Source organism: Aplysia californica, unplaced genomic scaffold (assembly GCF_000002075.1).
Source record: "Aplysia californica isolate F4 #8 unplaced genomic scaffold, AplCal3.0 scaffold00162, whole genome shotgun sequence".
Classification (NCBI taxonomy): Eukaryota; Metazoa; Mollusca; class Gastropoda; order Aplysiida; family Aplysiidae; genus Aplysia; species Aplysia californica.
Genome location: NW_004797432.1, coordinates 751,165 through 767,689, shown reverse-complemented (window position 1 = coordinate 767,689; position 16,525 = coordinate 751,165). Strand labels below are relative to the sequence as shown.

At 38.9% G+C, this 16,525-nt stretch overlaps 1 protein-coding gene and 4 non-coding genes across 5 annotated transcripts in view; all 5 read left to right on the top strand.

The window, feature by feature from the left end:
* Nucleotides 1–359: 359 nt before the first annotated feature.
* The window catches only part of LOC101852765 (PC-esterase domain-containing protein 1A), a 32,167-nt gene continuing 16,001 nt past the window's right edge, over nucleotides 360–16,525 (top strand). Inside the window, exons 1-4 of the mRNA XM_013082150.2 lie at nucleotides 360–651; nucleotides 1,173–1,252; nucleotides 1,948–2,181; nucleotides 2,525–2,584. Coding sequence (XP_012937604.1) covers nucleotides 558–651; nucleotides 1,173–1,252; nucleotides 1,948–2,181; nucleotides 2,525–2,584 — 468 coding nt within the window. The 5' untranslated portion in view covers nucleotides 360–557. The remainder of the gene's footprint in view (nucleotides 652–1,172; nucleotides 1,253–1,947; nucleotides 2,182–2,524; nucleotides 2,585–16,525) is intronic.
* Nucleotides 7,929–8,043, top strand: LOC118477644. The gene has a single exon (XR_004858517.1). It is a non-coding gene; the product is annotated as a U5 spliceosomal RNA (small nuclear RNA).
* Nucleotides 10,422–10,536, top strand: LOC118477642. Its single transcript, XR_004858515.1, has one exon. It is a non-coding gene; the product is annotated as a U5 spliceosomal RNA (small nuclear RNA).
* LOC118477641 lies at nucleotides 13,387–13,501 on the top strand. The gene has a single exon (XR_004858514.1). It is a non-coding gene; the product is annotated as a U5 spliceosomal RNA (small nuclear RNA).
* On the top strand, nucleotides 15,619–15,733 carry LOC118477643. The gene has a single exon (XR_004858516.1). It is a non-coding gene; the product is annotated as a U5 spliceosomal RNA (small nuclear RNA).

The following is a 16,525-nucleotide window of genomic DNA, read 5'->3' as shown; positions in this document are numbered from 1 at the left end:
TCTATTATAAAAACCCCAAAAAAAACTTACACGCACACACACACACACACACACACACACACACACACACACACACACACACACGCGCGCGAGCAATCACTGTCTCTCTCTGTCTCTCCTCTCTTTCTCTCTCTCACATACTGTCGTCTGCGGAGAAGCGGTTAGGCTCTTAGCTTAAGCACTCAGGAGACCCAATTTCAATTTCAGCCAGTATCTTGTTCTTTCTGCTGAGATATAGTATATCTCTTTCAGCCCCAGTTGGCCCTGACAGGTAGAGAGGGCTGAAGTCTACCTCATAAATTATGATCTAAATTGTCTTGACAGGGGCGTAAAAACACAGGACTTACATTAAAAAAGCAACACACTTGTGCACACACTCACGCACACACACACACACACAACTTACTTTGAACACATTGATTCCTTACTGAACAGTTTATTCAATTCGATTCATTTTTCTCATTTTTCAGGCACAAACATCTGGAAAGTTGTCATCTGAGTGAATGAACGAATATCTCTGATTTTTCTGGTATCCTATACATCTCAAAGTCTTAAGGATGGACGATTTCCAGAATGAGGAAGATAATTTTTCAATGAAGCATGTGAGGAAAATACTGAAAAACAGATTTGTGGTAATAATAGGAGACTCCAGTAAGTACCTTTTACTTTTGCTGAAAAAAAATGTGCAGCCCGTTTAAACATAATAAGCTGGGGGGTGGACACTGATTTTAGGCCATTCAGAAATCAGAACTTTTGGTCTGTTGCAAAAAATTTACATAAATTGATTAAAGAAATTTGTTGTCGGTTGTTGAGGCCCCCGACTGCATTTGAGCCTTTCTTCATTTTTTCCACTCTTCCATACATGAATAGTCACAATGCTATATCAAACACTGTCAAAAATCAAACTCATGACCTTTAAGTCTTGTATTAAATTAAAAAGTCCACTGATCCATTAATAAGGTTACCACATTTTAAAAATAATTTTTCTTTTTTCTTTAACAGAAATGTTTAAGCTTTAACTGTTCATACAGTTCTTTAGTTACTCCTATTTCACTTAATTATCACTTTCAATTGTGAATGGTGGTGTTGGTGATAATGAGAGATAGTGGAGTAAATGTTAACTTTTTAGCTTTGCAGTTTCCAATGTTTTACATGTTTTTCTTCATTTTCAGTCCAAAGAGGCATCTACAAAGATATGGTTCTCTTACTTCAGCAAGATCGATCACTGTTAAGGCAGGAACTAAGGATGAAGGTAAATTATTCCCTGACAGTAAATTACCCCAACTGCTAAACTGTATCAAGTTCAGATTACTGTACCCAGATTTAAAAAAATTAACTGAGCCACTTGAATTTGAATTTTGAGAATTAAAAAAAAATTTGTAAATTCAAGCTTCTATATAATATACTGTTTGGAGCACATTATAACATGGACAACTCTGCAAAGTCAAAGCATTCTCGAAAAACGGCATATAGGCTAAATTGGAAGAAAAAGTACAGGAGAAAAGAAATCAAATGCAAGCTTCAGAGCGCTAATTGCATCCAGTGAAAAGAATCATTTTATTACCTTTATTGAATTGAAGGTTGTGAATACCTACAGTAAGTTACCTTGTCAGCATTCACAATATGTGCCAATGTTTCAGGATAGCCCATCTGTGCCTGTATAAAAGTGGCAATACCCTTTTCTGTGTAAATGACAAGACATCTTCTGGCAGAGATGTTGGAAGTCTGCCACTAAGCACAAGGCAATTACTTTATTCCATCAGTATCCTAGATTCAGAGGGTTGCAAGAGACATATTTTTTTAAAGGGCCTTGCCCAAGAAAGCAGAGGATGTTTTCTAAACCTGCTGTATATATATTATTTATGATTTATGTGGTGATGATTTGTGAAACTGTGGCAATATATATAATATATGTTAATTTTAAATTTTAAAATGTTTCTTTATCAGGGGGAATACTGCTTTCTTGGTGATGAGCTCATCGAAGGTGGTCAGAAAGGTGTCATGACAAATGGGATTGGCTACAAGGAAGTGCGCCAGTACTGCACTGGGGTGTACCTGGTTCGGTTCTACTTTGTGACACGCTGTTACAACAACTATGTGGAAAGTATCCTGAATGACCTCAAGGAAGGACCGCAGCCCGATGTACTCATCATGAACTCCTGTCTCTGGGATATAACCAGGTAACTCTTTTATTGTAATTTAAGTTATTTACAGGCTTTAATTTTCCTTTAATCCCCATCAGGAATATAACTTTTCAGATGTCTTTTTTGTTCAGGGAAACTCTTTTAGAGGACCTGAAAAAACTGGTGATGAATTTTTGATACAGTAGTCTCCGACTAAGATCCCACCGCTTACGGTGCAGGTTCCCTAAAACATCCCGCTGTTTTAAGAACGCTCTGAAGGTCTACATTTGGTTTAGATCCCGTATTTCGGATCATAATTTACGAAACAAAAACAAGGGCAGGCGCTGCAGATTGACCAAGTGTGAGAAATTATGATCATTTAACTGTCCATCTCATCACAGATCAACCACTCTAGTGAATGTGATCACTTGTGCCTTGTAATTGTAAGTCTGGATGAAATGGTAATGTTTATCCAGACAGGATCATGGCAAGGTGTAAACTTGCTCTCTCATTTGTTTTCCCCAAACTTCACACTGGCATGATCCCAGCTCTCCACCTAAACTTACCTCACATGTTGGGTGGGTATGGCCTACAAGTTCCCTCCAGGCAGGATCACATGGAACTGTAAACTCTTCCCTGACCATTGCAGCAGCTGTCTGTACTCATGAAGTTGTCAGACAGACTGAATTTTAATTGGTGTGGTCACAGAGTGATGGTGCCTAACCACAGAGGCAGGGGGTACTCTGTCAGTGATGGAAAGTGATAAATTTTGGACAGGTAAAGGGGAGGGGCAACTGGATTAAAGCATAGATCTTGAGACTCACAATAGGAGAATAAGTGAGAATGACATGCCCCTTGTCACTGATTGGTCCTCAAGGTTGACCACTGTTTGCTTGTCATAAGTCATGCACCCACCCTGGGGTCATGCCAGTTCATTATAGAGTGAAGGGAGACCATTTTACGGGTTCTGTATGTCTGTCTGTTGCCCCCCCCCCCTTCTCTCCCTCCTCCCCCCCTCTCTCTCTCTCTCTCGTCTCTCTCTCTCTCTCTCCTCTCTCTCTCCTCTCTCTCTCTCTCTCTCTCTCACTCTCACTTTCACTCTCACTCTCACTCTCACTCTCACTCTCTCTCTCTCACTCTCTCTCTCCCTCCCTCCCCACGCCCCCTCTTCACCTTACCAAATTACAATGTTACATTTTTTAAACAAGATTTCTGCATGCTTTTTTAATGGAGTTTTTGAAATATCCTCCCACTTTTTGTCTGTGCTTACATTTTGAGAACACATCTGTAGATTCCAAATAAGACTTTGGTAGAGACTTGAGTCAACCTGGTTTTTCAGGAGAGGGTAGATGCTTGTGTTTTTTTAATGTATTTCTATACTGATATTTGTATTCGCCAATCCTCTATGGTTGTTATGGTGATACCTTTTAAAAAAAAGACCAACAAATGTTACCTTCAAGTTTAATGTAGTAGGATGTCCTTTGGGCTCCTGACTCTTTCTGCTGCCTTTCTACTGCTACCCCTTGGTTCTTTCTCACTGCTGTCTTTCAGCCACACCCCTTATCTTAAGGTAAGTAAGATTTAACAATAGCCTTCTTGGGTAAGGGCGGAAATATCTCCGAAGGACCTGTGTGCAAGTTGTGCTCGTTAAAAATCCCTTACTGATACTGGTCCTAAAATTGATTTATTATTAGAGTAGGCTTCGGCTGGGTGGGATATTGAATGAACGTTCTTAGGGTATCCTTCACACCCTGGATCCAGGTCTTTCTTGGTCTTCCTCGTGCTTTGTACCCTGATACTTTCCTGTAGTAGGCTTTACTGGCAAGCTGGTTAGGTGCCATATATATGTGCGAGATATCCAAACCACCTGATTGTTTGCCTTCCGATGTAGTGGAGGACAGGTGTTGTTCCCACCATTTCTCTGATCTAGTTGTTTCTGACCATGTCCCGTCTGGTTTTGTTTGTTGGCGGCTCTCCTTAGACATCTCAACTCGCAGGTGGCTATCTTACGTTCCAGACTTTTGGTCAGGGTCCATGTTTGGCACTGGTAGGTCAACGTGGGGATGAAGATCGAGTTAATTAATGAGCTTGGCTTTGGTCTCAATGGGGATGTTAGGATGTTTGAGGAGTGGGCAAGCTGGTAGCTGACGCTTTTAGCCTTTTGTACTCTCGTCTCAATTTCTCTGTTGAGACATCCTTCCGAAAAGATGCTACCATGATCATGATAGTAAAATACTTACCAAGAAGAAAAAGAAAGTAGGATGTATTATCTCTATGGGTTTATTGGTCAAGGGGAGGTAACCATTATAAATTTAAATTGAGGACGTCACAATTCCAAATTATAAATGGGTGATTAGCGGGTGCTTTGGTATGGTTCGTTTCTTCTTTCCTATCAAGTGTCTGTCTCATGGTTATTTCTCCTTTTTTGTGTTTCTTACCTTTTTGCATTATATTATGACTTCATGTTTTGCAAGTGCCGCAATTCTTAATTAAGTGGGTGGTTGGCGGGTGCTATGGTGTGTTTGCTTCTTCTTTCCTATAAAAAAAATCTGTTGTCCTTATGTCCTCCTTCTTTTTCATGTTTGTCACTCTCTTGTAAGACCTCTAATCTTCGGCACTTACTTAAATAACCTTATTGTGTTGCAAGTGCTGTAAAACACTTATTAAAACTTACTTAAACTAACCCCCCCCCCCTTCCCACTCTCTCTCTCTCTCTCTCTCACACACACACACACACACACACACACACACACACACACACACACACACACACACACACACACACAAATTATGAGTATGCGACAACATTCTGATAAAACGCCCATTTCCTGTCGGGTTTTGAATCTGTGTACATGTATTTTTAATTTGAATTTCATGTTATTTAAAATAATAGTTTGTGAAAGCAGTAGCTGCGCACTGTTGTACTGTATAGAGATGATAGCACTGTTGTACTGTATAGAGATGATAAACGTGCCAGTGACAGAACTCTAAATCAAGAAAAGACTGATGTTTTCGACAGCAGAATGAGCGTAGTCAGCGTCCCCTTTTTTTCTATCCTTTTTTCCATTGTTTTTTTTTTCTTTTTTTTTTCGCACAGGAGAGATGCTTCGTCGAAAAACGAGGGTCGTTTTTTGGTCGAAGGGAGGTAACTATTAAATAATTGAATCGGGGGGGGGGGGGGGGGGGGGGAGAGAGTTCGGGGCAATCTCAAGTGAGCATTGCCGACCAGCTTACATTCGAAAACACCAGGTTGTTGCCATGCGGCATTTTAATAGAATAATACTTGTATATAGTAATAATAATAATGAACATTTAACTTCTATGACGCCCACTTTCGGATGGCTCTAGGCGTTTCGTAATGAAATAAGATTTAAACTGGCCATTCAACAAACATCATTTCAAATATAGGTGAACTTACGGGATCGTAAGAGAGCCACAAAAAAACAAACAACAACTCAGGAGAGTCTCCCTCCTGCACAGGGGAATAAAAAAGGGGGGTGGGTGGTGGTGGTCATCCTAGCCCTGTTAAAAAAAAAATAGAGTCGCTGTTCCCAGGTGCTCCGGCCTCGTCGATAATGGCATGCGCCAGTCGTACTTATCCATTGCCACCCAGTGGCGGTGGGTGGACCAAGATTTGGGTGGGGCTTAGGTTTCTTCCACTTCTTTACCACCAAATAGCAAGCAATAAGAACAAAACAGTGATGATTCTTCTATACTCACGGCGAGTCACGGCATTTTGAGAACCATTCAAACGAGAAGAGTCACCTTTGTCTTCCATCTCTTTGTTCTCAGTTAAATTTAAGCTCTTCTGGGTGGTGGGGACGAAGCCGTTTCACCTCCAAATTTCTCTAATCAGTTTTTGTCTGAAGAAAAAGATGCCTCGAAAGTGGTTTGAGGTAATTAATAACTGTTAAGTCTCAGCGGCACAAACGCACAGTACTCCCAAACACCTACCGTCTATGAGGTGGATTGGGTCGTGTTGTTGCGGAAAATAGAACGCGCCTAACAAAGGTCCAATGGGCGCATAGGTATCTGTGTCACTGGGGGAAAGTGTGTTGTAAACTTTCACCCCATTGTCAGGGCTGGGAGAGCGTGAGCCCTCTGTGCAGTGTTATTTTTTAAAAAGTCTTCTACCTTTTTACAAAAAGAGTTTAATTAAAGACGGGCGTGGGAACCGGCTTATTCTTTCTGAGCCCTAACGACATTTGATTGGCTGTTAGGTTACTGTAGTTGTAAGCGGTGACAACAATGATTGGATAAACGGGCAAGCCGCCAAGCTGATAACTGTGTGTTCATTGCATGCGATCATAACGGTTTCAACTGCTTATTTCGTTATTTAAGAAACTTTCATTAACTAAGGGATAGAGTTGGGGTGGGGACGGGGTGGGGGTGAGGGGCTCAAGCCCGTAAGCCCTTCACGACCTACCGCCACTGTTGCAACCAGTGCTTGCATCTCGTAAGACGATTTTTTGACCTGATAGGAATATAAACGATTGATCATCTCCTTTGCTTCCACCTTTAACCCAAAGATTATAGAAATAAGAAATATTTACGGTTTCTGCAAGGAGTTTACAGTAGTTCTAAGCTCTTTGGGTTTCTGCCTTAACCCTTGCTTCCCCCACACATCGGTGTAACAAGTAGTCAACCAATGCCACCTCTCCCGTGGACAGTAACAGCGGTTCGAGGCACACGTACATGTAATGTACTTTTTAATTTCTCGGCTGGCCGTCGATCAGGGCAGCAGGCAGTTAATCAAATTAACCTCACACCTCTGGCCTCTGGCTAACTTAGAAAGTTGCCTGCTGGAGCGCCACGGGAGCACTTTCGCAGGCCCTGGTGAGATATCTCATTCACACCTCCCTGACTATCTGCACGGCTCAGGGCTCTTATTGCTGGGGTATCATCTACCCCCCAAGTCACCTTCCCCACCCACTCCTCTTTCCTTGCCTGGAGGCATGACGCAAAGGTTTAGAGCCAAAAGAAACACACTTGATGGTTTTCTTTCAAACCAGGGCCGGACAGGCAAAGCATTTTTCGTCTTAGACAATTAAAGACCCTCCAAAGGGAAGGAATTTCTCTTTTAATTTTTGGCGTTAAGCAGGTTTCTGTTTAATAAAAATAGAGGAAATTCATCAAGGGGGCAGCAGGGAGATGTCGTTTTGAAAGGTTTCCTTCATAGAGAATTTTCCTATTAGTGTATGGCAAGTTGGACTATGCGGACATTTCAACGAGTGTTTAATAATTCGCTTGTTCAGTGCCGCATTCACAACCTTATAAGACCAAGAATAGACTATACGAATAAATCGTGATGCTTTGGTCTCAAGGATTTCCATCGACCTCAAGGAAAATAATTTTTTTGGCCTGTTCATATTTTAATTATAATGGCTGTTGGTATACATTTGGCTCACCCTAGAATGCCACCTCCAAGATATTTCATTTCACATTCTTGTCTTTAAAATAAATCATGTACGATGTAGTCTACTTGACGTGATTTGAGATTGTGACGTCCGTGGAATAAAGGGAAATAATTAATTGACATGGGAAAGGGATACAAGTCTGTAGGATTTTACTGTATAAAGTGTTTGGGTAAGTTTCTGACAGCACCTTCTTCAGGATATAAGACTTGTGTTCATACGTGCTTTTACAACTTACTGTATGAAACACACAAAAAAATCAGTTTTCCACCCGAATGTTTCAACTACGGTGCCTTGGGGAATACGCATCTATACATGGAATTGAAACCAGTGGACCCATTAAATCAACGGGTTTTAGGTTGTTTGTGAATCATGATAAGATCCTGTGTGAGCACTCTGAGTTCTCTTCGCAACAAATAAATCTTTCGCCTTTTACTAAAGATTTCTTTGGAGAGGAGCAATAATGAGTCTTATAGACTATTTTTCAAACCCTTCACCTGTAGGGTATATATACAATGCATTTGTAAGTTCTAGACTATTGAGTGTTGTAAGTTTTTAGTAAGAATTTAGTAGCTTTTGCAACTTGCAACACAAATAGGTAAGATAGGTGCCGAAAATTAGCGGTGCTAACTGAGAGTAATATTCTTGTAACAAAATAAAGAGGGAACAGAAGAGCAAACTAAATTAAAGCACCCGCCACCCACGCACATTTTACAGTGTCTTTGTAGAATGGAAAGCATTATGATGACATACTTAGTTTTGGTAATATTTTACGGACCTGGCACCTATATATAAGATCATATGAGCGCCAAGGGGTGGATGTTAATAGAGAAGTCCAGACGGGGAATCTGGCTTATTCTGTTCACCTCTTTAGCCTCAACGGCACAAAGTCTAAGGCACCCCGGAAATACCATTTCTCAAGAGAGTGACAGACATGCACAAGAAGTAGAGGAAAACTGACGATAGTAAAGATGAGGAAAGAAAAAGCTGCAGTTCCCCCTATGTTGTTCCGGCACAGTATGAGCCATGAGCATGACATTGATAAATCAGCCTATTTACAATTCTACCGTGCAAAAGAACATGTTAATATCCACCCTTTGGGAATGGCCTAAAGACATTTCAGATGACATATCGTTATATGAGCATCAGACCGAAGGGCTAGAACCCAAATGGCCGCTGGATCGGAAAAGTAAAAGTAAAGTAAAGTTATATGAGCAAAATATATCACGAAACGTTTACCACTATGTTTAGTGGTTAGTGCTATCCCCGTGTCATTCAATGTATGGCCATAGACTCGGTGTGCCAGCGTGTCTCACTGTACGAAACTGAGGACACAATAAACGTCATGGCCTCCGCAGAATAAAGGAATGGAAGTGTCAGGTAGACCCCAATTGGGGACAACGTAGTCATGGTGTCTAAGTGGACCCCAAAAATGTTGGATTGTGATTGGCTCGCTGAGCGAGCGGTAGTTAACATTGGTTACAATGCAAGGCAACTGCTCATCTCGGGCGGTATGTCTATCTAGATTTAGTGTTACTATAATTAATTTATTTTTGCCCAGAGAGAGAGAGAGAGAGAGAGAGAGAGAGAGAGAGAGAGAGAGAGAGAGAGAGAGAGAGAGAGAGAGAGAGATGAATAAACGTATCTAGATCTAGATTTAGATCTAGAATCTACATCTAATCTAGATCTTTTCTAGATCTAGATTTAATCTTGATCTAGATTTAAATTTAGATAATCTACTTTCCAAACTGCACACTCTTGGCTGGGTGCACAACAAAATCTAGATCTAGATACGTTTATTCATTAGGCCTAGATACTCTCTCTCTCTCTCTCTCTCTCTCTCTCTCTCTCTCTCTCTCTCTCTCTCTTTCTCTCTCTCTGGGCTAAAATAAATTAAGTATAGATCTAGTAACACTAGATCGATGTACCGCCCGAGATTATCAGTAGCCTTGCATTGTAACCAATGTAAACTACTGCTAGCTCAGCGAGCCAATCACAACCCAACATTTTTGGGGTCCACCTAGACACCATGACTACGATTGGGGATTTCCGTGGAGAGGAGCAGTATAAAATATAATGAGTATAGACTATTTTTAAAGCTATATTTATAATTAAAAACAACAAAACAAAAAAACACAAAAAAAACGTTTAGTGTTTCAGCACGTTTCAATTTCCCATACTGGGGACAAATTGACGACATATCCTCCACTGAATTAAGGGATATAACTGATTTTGTGCTCTGTGTAAAGGGATATAACTGATTTTGTTCCTTGGGTAAAGGGATAATAATAATAATGATAATTGATTTTGTGCCCTGAGCATAGGCATATATTGGCGATTTTGTTTCTTGGGTAAAGGGACATAACTGTTTTGCCTTGGGTAAAGGGATCATAATAGGCCTACTTAATTTTTATAACTGATTGTTCTGCTCTGTGCATAGGATATAACTGAACTGATTATTGTGCTTTGAGTAAAGGGATATAACTGAACTGATGAGTGATTATTGTGCTTTGAGTAAAGGGATATAACTGAACTGATTAGTGATTATTGAGCTTTGAGTAAAGGGATATAACTGAACTGATTATTGTGCTTTGAGTAAAGGGATATAACTGATTTTGCGCCTTGGATAAAGGGATGTAAATCTCCATGATTTTGGTGTTAAGTGTTTGTGGACCTTTCAGGAAGTTAGGAACTCATGTTGTAGGACACATGTCCGTACGTTGTTGCAAATCTGTACTAAGCATTTATGTTATTTCTTCATTCAAATATTTAACTTAATTTGCTTTTAATAGAGATAGAAGTTTAAATAAGAAATTAAAACGAGTGGACCCATTGGATAAACCGGTTTTAGTTTAATCATAAATCATAATCAGACATAACAACGTCACTCTGGTTTCTCTTCACAACGAATAAATCTTTCGCCTTTTACTAAAGATTTCCGTGGAGAGGAGCAATATAATGAGTCTAAAGACTATTTTTCAAGCCCTACACTGTAGGGTAAATATTAGAGGTGTGCGAGTCCAGCATATTAAGATTCGAGTGCAGACTCGAGTATCTGCTCTGGACTCGAGTAATTACTCGAGTAATTACTCGAGTCTCACGGCTCTTAAGACTCGAGTTATTACTCGAGTAATAGTATCCCGAAAGGGAATTTTAGTGGGTTTCAAAAAAGGTTTTGTTGAATATCGGACAGAAAATAGAGTGCCTTCCTAGGAGGGAGCTTGAGTTGGCTTATGGCAATTCTAGACATATGCTGTTTATACCGTATTTATTTTATTTTATCTTAGGAAGTGGCTATTCTCACCCCAGGTGAGAATAAAAATGTGATCGACCTCTCACCCCGGGTGAGACTAGCCAGTGTTGGCTATTCTCACCCGCTGTGAAACAAAACCGGGTGTTCCTAATTTCTGAATACTTCCTATCGGTGAGGATGATTAAATAGACAAACCCCTTTTTAAAAAAATGATATTATAACACAAAAGTAAAACTAATTTGGTGGTCTACAATGATGCTACGGCTGTTTCACTTTTAGAATAGAGCTGAACTACCGTAATCGGCATTTTGTTTTGCCCAGAAGTTCTCGCTATATCTAGGCTACTCCTCTCTCTCTCTCTCTCTCTCTCTCTCTCTCTCTCTCTCTCTCTCTCTCTCTTTCAATGCCCGCAGATAAAATTGCATGTTTTTAACACAAGAGGACTGGAACGTTTGTTTACACGACAGAATTCAATAAATAAAAAGTGTAGATCTAGAATTCTGTGGTTTACACTGGGTATCACATCACGGTAAACGCACACATGGAGAGAATAGCCAAAAGGCTCGCTCTCTCACCCCGGGTGAGTGAGAAGCTTACAACTGTATAACAACTAAGCTAGAATAGAGGTAGTCTTCATCTTATCTTATCTTATTTTTTATTTTTTTAAAATAATTCTTTGTTACAACAGTAAGAATAAAATGTACACAAACCTCAGACAATGCACTTCATAAAAGAAAGAAGTTTGATTGGTCATCATGGGTTTCTAACAGTGGTTTCCTTTTTGCTTTTTTCTGGGGGGGGGGGGGGGGTCGGTTTTTTTCCTTTGGGGAAGGGGTATTTTTGGTTTTTTTTGTTCCTTTTCCTTCAGTTTTAAAAAATTGCTTATCAGAATTTTTCTTTTATCAATTCTTAAGTTTTTTAAAAACCAAATTTTTCTCCTTTTTTTCTGTTTTTCCCCTACAGACTCGAGTCTGGACTCGAGTCCTTACTCGAGTCCTTACTCGAGTAATTTACTTGTGACTCGAGTCTGGACTCGCCGCATGTATTACTCGAGTACTCGAGCCTGGACTCGTTACTCGCACACCTCTAGTATATATACTGATGACATGAGTGTTTATTTAGGTTGTAGCCTCCTCTGTACTGGCTTACATTGTCTCTATTGTATGCCAAGCTGCAGTGAGTATGTTCCTTGCAACTGTATCCATCCCCCCCCCCCCCCCCCCATAAATTTGATGAAATGAAAGAAAAGGTAATGACACTTCTCTACACGATGTATGGCTGAATATTGTGATATGTTGCTAAACAATCTTCTAAAACATTAAATTGCATGTTTCACATCGGTCATTTAAAAAAATTTTTTTTGTAAGTGTTTTAAGGCGTTCGCAACTGCATAAGGTCATATGAGCGCGCGAGATACATTAAATATTTACAGTTTGGTAGGAAATTTGAATTTTTCCCTGGGTGGCGGCCGAAGCCTACTCCTACCGATTATATCACCACCAAGGGATCTTTAAGGTGCGCAACTTGCACACGGGATCTCCGAGATTTATTGGCCCTTATTCGAGAAGGCTTGGAGCAGACAGAGTCAGGAGCCCAGAGGAGAGGGTAAAATGGAGGGGGAAGGGAGGGGTCAGAAAGTGGAGACAAAAGCGGACGGGGGGAGGGGGGGGGGAGGAGCACATTATAGAGAAGAACCACGAGAGCTCCCATTACACCAGTCAGTGACAAATACACAGGTAGACACATACTATTTTTGGCTCCTTTCACTTTCCGTTTTAAGTCTAGCTTGTAAGTAAATAATGCTCTCTTAAATTTGAACCCTATCAATACGTCGTGTTTTACTATGGTATCCATACGACGTGGGGAACTCTGTACCCCCACTTTCCAAAGAGGAAATTTTACTCGTTAATCCGATCCGTACGCTTTGCTTAGCAGTCTGTCAAAATAATTTATTGAGAAATACTGAAAGTTTCAAAGAGATCTTCGCACTAGAAATATTCTAAAATATGAAGAATACAACCCTGGGGTACAAAATGACTCCAGAGCGTACGGATAGGGTTAATTAGTAAAACGAAAATGTGTTTTAGAGTAGTGAGTCATGGCGATCACAAATACGCTTCGTGATCGGGAAAAATGTCAAACTTTTTATCACCAGTGTACATACAGATAGTTTAGACACACGATTACCACTAGGGATACGACTGTCCTTATATAATACATATATATAATATAAATATGTCATTTATGGCCTGAAATTTGAGTGACTTGTGGAGTCTGCCACGGACAAACACGTCACCGTCTCCACGAGATAAAGGGACATAACTGATTTTATGCTTTGGGTAAAGGGGCGTAAATCTCTAAGGTCTATCTTCAGAAAGTGTAATGGGATTTTCTTGTAGCAATATTTCGCGTAGTACAATAAGCAATCGGACATTGCTGTACATTTGTACGAATCACTAATATAATTTCTCTAATCATATACTTGAATGACCCTGCTATTAACAATTAAATATATCTAACACAATATTGAAAATAGCGGACCCATTAGAATAACCGGTTTTAGTTTGTTCATAACCCATAATCGGACGTCATATTGGTACTCTGGTTTCTCTTCACAACGAATAAATCTTTCGCCTTTTACTAAAGATTTCCGTGGAGAGGAGCAATATAATGAGTCTATAGACTATTTTTCAAGCCCTACTTTGTAGGGTATTCAATACAATGAAAGTGATGGTTCCCATTGTTCGTAGATCATAGTTAGGCTCTCATAAACTATGTGTAGTGTGTAGATCTACTACTGTTGCTGATTACTGCTGCCTTATCAGACATTAAAAAAAAATCTGTAGGGATTTGTTTGTACTAGGCCTATGTGTTGTTAGAATTCATCACAAGGCAAAATAATCTCATTCAACTAAAAACTAAAAACTACACATTTCACATCAGATGGCGACAGTTACGATGAGATAAATTATAGACTTAATCTCATACACTATGTGTACTATTGCCGACTACTGCCTTATCAGACATAAAAAAAAACCCTGTAGGGATTTGTTTATACTAGATCTACGTGTTGTAAGAATTCATCAAAAGGCGAAATAATCTCACCCAACATAAACTTACACATTTCACATCAGCTGGCGACAGTTACGATGAGATAGATTATAGATCTAGACATAATCTGCCTATTATTTTCTGCTAGTTTCACTTTCTATACAAATTTTTAAAATAAATTCGTTTTAAGTCTAGCTTGTTTAGACATCTGCTATCTTAAAAGAAAATGTCCTTTAGATTTACCTCTATTCTACATCTACTGAACTAATCCTTACTTTTACAACATTTAATTATATCTGGAAGCAGTGTAAATAATGTAAGAGGAAAACATTTCGGAATTTAATTTCCACTACAATTATAGCCTTTGCTAGGGATTTGGTTTTCCCATGTAGGGCCTACCTCATAACCTCCTTCGGTTATGACTCTTTTCATTCAGGGCTATAATAATATAATATTATAATATAATGATTATAGTATAATACATGTATAATAATATAATAAATTATATGGTATAATAATGCTACCTCAGAATTACAAAGTTCTAGCCACTCAGTACCTAGTGTAAATGAGATATTTGGCTTTAAAAACTCTCAATATGTCAAGTCTTTTGGAATGCAGTTCTTTGAATATCTTGATAACGAATCAGAATAACCGTACACTTTTCATAGAGCTATTACCGCATTAGATTTCGGATGTCATGGTCTTATATTGTTTTTGTAATTGTTTTACGGTGCTCGCAACTGCATAAGGTCATATGAGCGTGCGGGACACATTAAAATTTTCAGTTGGTAGGAAATTTTGTCATGGTCTTAGTAACTCAAAACAGCCAAAAATGTCAAGATAGATCTAGAATGTTGTAATTCTGAGGAGGCGATAATATGATAATATTTATTATAATATATTTGGCAACTTGGAAATACATGTGTCGTTTTTCCCATAAAACTACGACAGCTACAGAGTTGAAAGTTGGCAAGTACCTGCAAAAAGATAGATAGGTCCCCATGACGGAGCCCGATTTTTGATTTATTAATTTTCTGAATTTAGAAAAATATATCTGACAAAAAGTTCCTGTCTTTCTTTGGCCTTTGTGATTATTCCTCTGAGAAACGAAAAAAATCTGCGTAGCTGTCCTTCACAATGGAAGTGCTGGAAGTGATATTTCGCCATGCACATTTTGTTTTGAGAGTATATATCTAGACCTTCTAATTTTTTGCATCTCTCAAATTGTATTGCTCCATTCTAGCAGAGTGTATATATTATAGATCTAGATATCTAGTAAGCCAATGGCTTTCAGTTTCAGTTGATGTTAATGCACCGATCATTCCTTTCATCGAAAGGGGGCCCGGCTAGTATAATGTAGTATAATATAATACATGTATAATATAATATATGTATATAATAATGAGTGTCTTTCAGCGTAGCAGCGTGTTGAAATTAAAATATACCCCATAGATCTACATTGGGAACAAAATAGACATAACTGCCACAAAATAAAGGGACATGACTGATTTTGTGCATTGAATAAAGGGACGTAAATCTCTACGATTTATTTTGAGAGAGCTTGGGGGAGTATTGTGGATATTATCTCATGTTGTAAGAAACAGTGTACGTACATTGTTGCATTTCTGTACGAGGCACCTGTATCATTGCTCAGTCTAAATGTTTAAATTACACTATATTTGATAATTATACATTGAGGCACGAGTTTGAAATGAGCTAAACCCATAAGATCAACCGGTTTTAGTTTGTTCATAACCCATAATCGGATCTGTAAACGGTACTCTGGTTTCTCTTCACAACGAATAAATCTTTCGCCTTTTACTAAAGATTTCCGTGGAGAGGAGCAATATAATGAGTCTATAGACTATTTTTCAAGCCCTACATAGTAGGGTATACAACAACTAAATGAAAGTGATGGTTCCCATTGTTCGTAGATCATAGTTAGGCTCTCATAAACTATGTGTAGTGTGTAGATCTACTACTGTTGCTGATTACTGCTGCCTTATCAGACATTAAAAAAAAATCTGTAGGGATTTGTTTGTACTAGGCCTATGTGTTGTTAGAATTCATCACAAGGCAAAATAATCTCATTCAACTAAAAACTAAAAACTACACATTTCACATCAGATGGCGACAGTTACGATGAGATAAATTATAGACTTAATCTCATACACTATGTGTACTATTGCCGACTACTGCCTTATCAGACATAAAAAAAAACCCTGTAGGGATTTGTTTATACTAGATCTACGTGTTGTAAGAATTCATCAAAAGGCGAAATAATCTCACCCAACATAAACTTACACATTTCACATCAGCTGGCGACAGTTACGATGAGATAGATTATAGATCTAGACATAATCTGCCTATTATTTTCTGCTAGTTTCACTTTCTATACAAATTTTTAAAATAAATTCGTTTTAAGTCTAGCTTGTTTAGACATCTGCTATCTTAAAAGAAAATGTCCTTTAGATTTACCTCTATTCTACATCTACTGAACTAATCCTTACTTTTACAACATTTAATTATATCTGGAAGCAGTGTAAATAATGTAAGAGGAAAACATTTCGGAATTTAATTTCCACTACAATTATAGCCTTTGCTAGGGATTTGGTTTTCCCATGTAGGGCCTACCTCATAACCTCCTTCGGTTATGACTCTTTTCATTCAGGGCTATAATAATA